At 60.9% G+C, this 2,791-nt stretch overlaps 1 protein-coding gene across 1 annotated transcript in view; it reads left to right on the top strand.

Annotated features, from left to right (window-relative positions):
• CUX2 (cut like homeobox 2) overlaps positions 1 to 2,791 on the top strand; it is a 16,706-nt gene that overhangs the window by 11,698 nt on the left and 2,217 nt on the right. Inside the window, 6 exon segments of the mRNA XM_031059445.1 lie at positions 6 to 203; positions 660 to 819; positions 1,263 to 1,532; positions 1,766 to 1,954; positions 2,067 to 2,340; positions 2,745 to 2,788. Coding sequence (XP_030915305.1) covers positions 6 to 203; positions 660 to 819; positions 1,263 to 1,532; positions 1,766 to 1,954; positions 2,067 to 2,340; positions 2,745 to 2,788 — 1,135 coding nt within the window.

Here is a 2,791-nt window from a genome sequence, read left to right on the forward strand (position 1 = left end):
CCGGCGCGGAGCCGGCGGCTGGTGGGCGTCTGTCCTACTACCCCACGTACGTGCCACGGACCCTGAAGCCAACGGTGCCACCACTGACGCCAGAGCAGTATGAGATGTACATGTACAGGGAGGTGGACACACTGGAGCTGACCCGGCAGGTCAAGGAGAAGTTGGCCAAGAACGGCATCTGCCAGAGGATCTTCGGAGAGAAGGTACCAGCCTGGAGAATGGGGGTCTGGTGTCCCCTCTGCTCCATGACCCAGAGCCTGGGGCTCATTGATGGCCTTCACCAGCTCCTTCCAGAGTCTTCCTTTTCCCTGGTCTCTTTCTCCTTGGAGGACTCTGAGTCCTCAGGATCTGACCCAAGCCCAGTCTCCCAGTGGCCACCACTAATTGGTCAGTGGCAATTCCCATCAATGCTCAGTCCCCTAAACAGAGCACTTTGGGGACCAGCCTCCCACCCCACTGGTGTCCCAGGGGAACCCACCATCAGCACCCATGGCAGGGGACAGAGGGTCCAGACATGCTGTGGGGCAGTGGGTGGCAGTGGGTGGCAGTGGATGGCATCCTGCTCCCCCTCCCCTGACACGGGAGTGGAGGGCAGGCGGCTTCCCAGCCCTGGGGGAGTGCAGCCCACCTTCAGTGGATGACACCTGCGTGGTGCCCAGGTGCTGGGACTGTCCCAGGGCAGTGTGAGTGACATGCTGTCGCGGCCCAAACCGTGGAGCAAGCTGACACAGAAGGGTCGGGAGCCCTTCATCCGCATGCAGCTCTGGCTGACAGACCAGCTGGGCCAGGGGATCAGCCAGCAGCCCACACCCTCCCAGGGTAAGTGACATCACTGTCCCCATGTGCCATCAGTGTCCCCACCACTTCTGTGTCCATCCCCTGCATCCCAGTGAGTTTGTCCTGTGCCCACCCCAGCACTGGGAAGAGCTGTCCCTGCCAACTCCAATACCAACACCCAGATCCTGGGAAGCCCCTCTCATCCCCAACCCCCTTCATTTAAAACAAAAATAAAAGGAAAGCCACATCAAAAATCTTGCACTTTGTGCCTGACATAAAGCAGAAGCTGGATTTTTTGTGCTATATTGGTGGCATTTTCTCTCTTTAATTATTCCACCACCACCATCTCCCACTTGGTAGCCACTGGAGAAGCTTGGCTGGTGTCCCTCTTCTCTAGAGGGCAAAGCCACAGGCATCCCCCAGATGTCCTTCCTGCTCCCTGCCCTGTCCCCTCCCGCTGACCCCTCTGCCCTGGTGTCACACAGCCAGCCCAGCAGAGCCCCAGCCGTCCCCCTCGCCGCCCCCCAGCCCCTCAGAGCATGACAAGGGCTGCCAGGAGCCCCTGAGCCTGGCCTTGGAGAGCAGCAAGGAGAACCAGCAGCCCGAGAGCCGCTCGACGCCAGCGCTGGGCGGGAAGATGTATCCCAACAGCCAGGGCCACATGGGCATCCAGGAGATCGTCGCCATGTCCCCCGAGCTGGACACCTACTCCATCACCAAGAAGGTCAAGGAGGTGCTGACAGACAACAATTTAGGTGCGGGCCCTCTCTCTGCCCAGGTTGTTGGGAGCTGCTGGTGAGACTGCATGGATCCAGCACCCCAATTCCTGTAGATGAAACCCCCCCCTCCCAGACGTTGTTCTGTGGGTGCTCATGAGAATTCCAGGAGGATGCTGGCTGGGAAATGGGGTGCACCTGCTCTGCAGGGGGACTGCAGCTCCCGTCCCGCTGCTCTACCCCGCTAACCACCTCTGCTTCTCCTCTGCCAGGCCAGCGGCTGTTTGGGGAGAGCATCCTGGGCCTGACGCAGGGCTCGGTGTCCGATCTCCTCTCCAGGCCCAAGCCGTGGCACAAGCTGAGCCTGAAGGGGAGGGAGCCCTTCGTCCGCATGCAGCTCTGGCTCAACGACCCCCACAACGTGGAGAAGCTGCGCGACATGAAGAAGCTGGAGAAGAAGGGTGAGGGACGGGGGTGACACGGCCCTGCTGGGTTAGGTGACACATCCCACTGGCTGAGGGGGGGTCTTGGGCTGGGGGGCATGCAGTGCCAGCTGGGTGTCCTCTCCTGCAGCCTACCTGAAGCGCCGGTACGGGCTGATGAGCGCTGGCTCGGACAGCGAGTCCCCCAGCGCCCGCTCCGAGTGCGCCAGCCCCAGCGCGCCGCCGCAGGACCTCAGCCTGCTCCAGATCAAGAAGCCGCGGGTGGTGTTGGCGCCAGAGGAGAAGGAAGCCCTAAAGAAAGCCTACCAGCTGGAGCCATATCCCTCCCAGCAGACCATCGAGCTGCTCTCCTTCCAGCTCAACCTCAAGACCAACACCGTCATCAACTGGTTCCACAACTACAGGTACGGGCACTCCAGGGCTTTGGGGGTGCTGTCACACAGAGGGGGTGTCATTGTTCCCCTTCCAGCCTTCCACGTCACTCTTCCCTAGATGAGTGGTGCAGACCCACGGGAGGTCCGCAGGTTGGTGGGTGGTATTGGCTACCTTGACCAAGTCATGTTGAGCATCTAAAGTGGTTTCCATGCTCACATCCACCTGCTCACCCCAGAGTGGGATCTCTGCAGAGGGGGACAGCCTTATGGACGCTGCTGGAGCACAGGATCCATCTCCACAGCAGCCCAGCCCTGGGGAGCAGCACAGGTTTCATCCCTAGGTGACATTGCAATGGACAGTTTGTCCACTGGCTGGAGACATGGCACGGGGCTATGGGTGGTTGTTGCCACCCCTCCATGGTTGTGTCCCGCAGGTCACGGATGCGCCGAGAGATGCTGGTGGAGGGTGCTCAGGGCAGTG

The sequence above is a fragment of the Geospiza fortis genome, unplaced genomic scaffold (genome assembly GCF_000277835.1).
Source record: "Geospiza fortis unplaced genomic scaffold, GeoFor_1.0 scaffold145, whole genome shotgun sequence".
In the NCBI taxonomy this organism is placed as follows: domain Eukaryota; kingdom Metazoa; phylum Chordata; class Aves; order Passeriformes; family Thraupidae; genus Geospiza; species Geospiza fortis.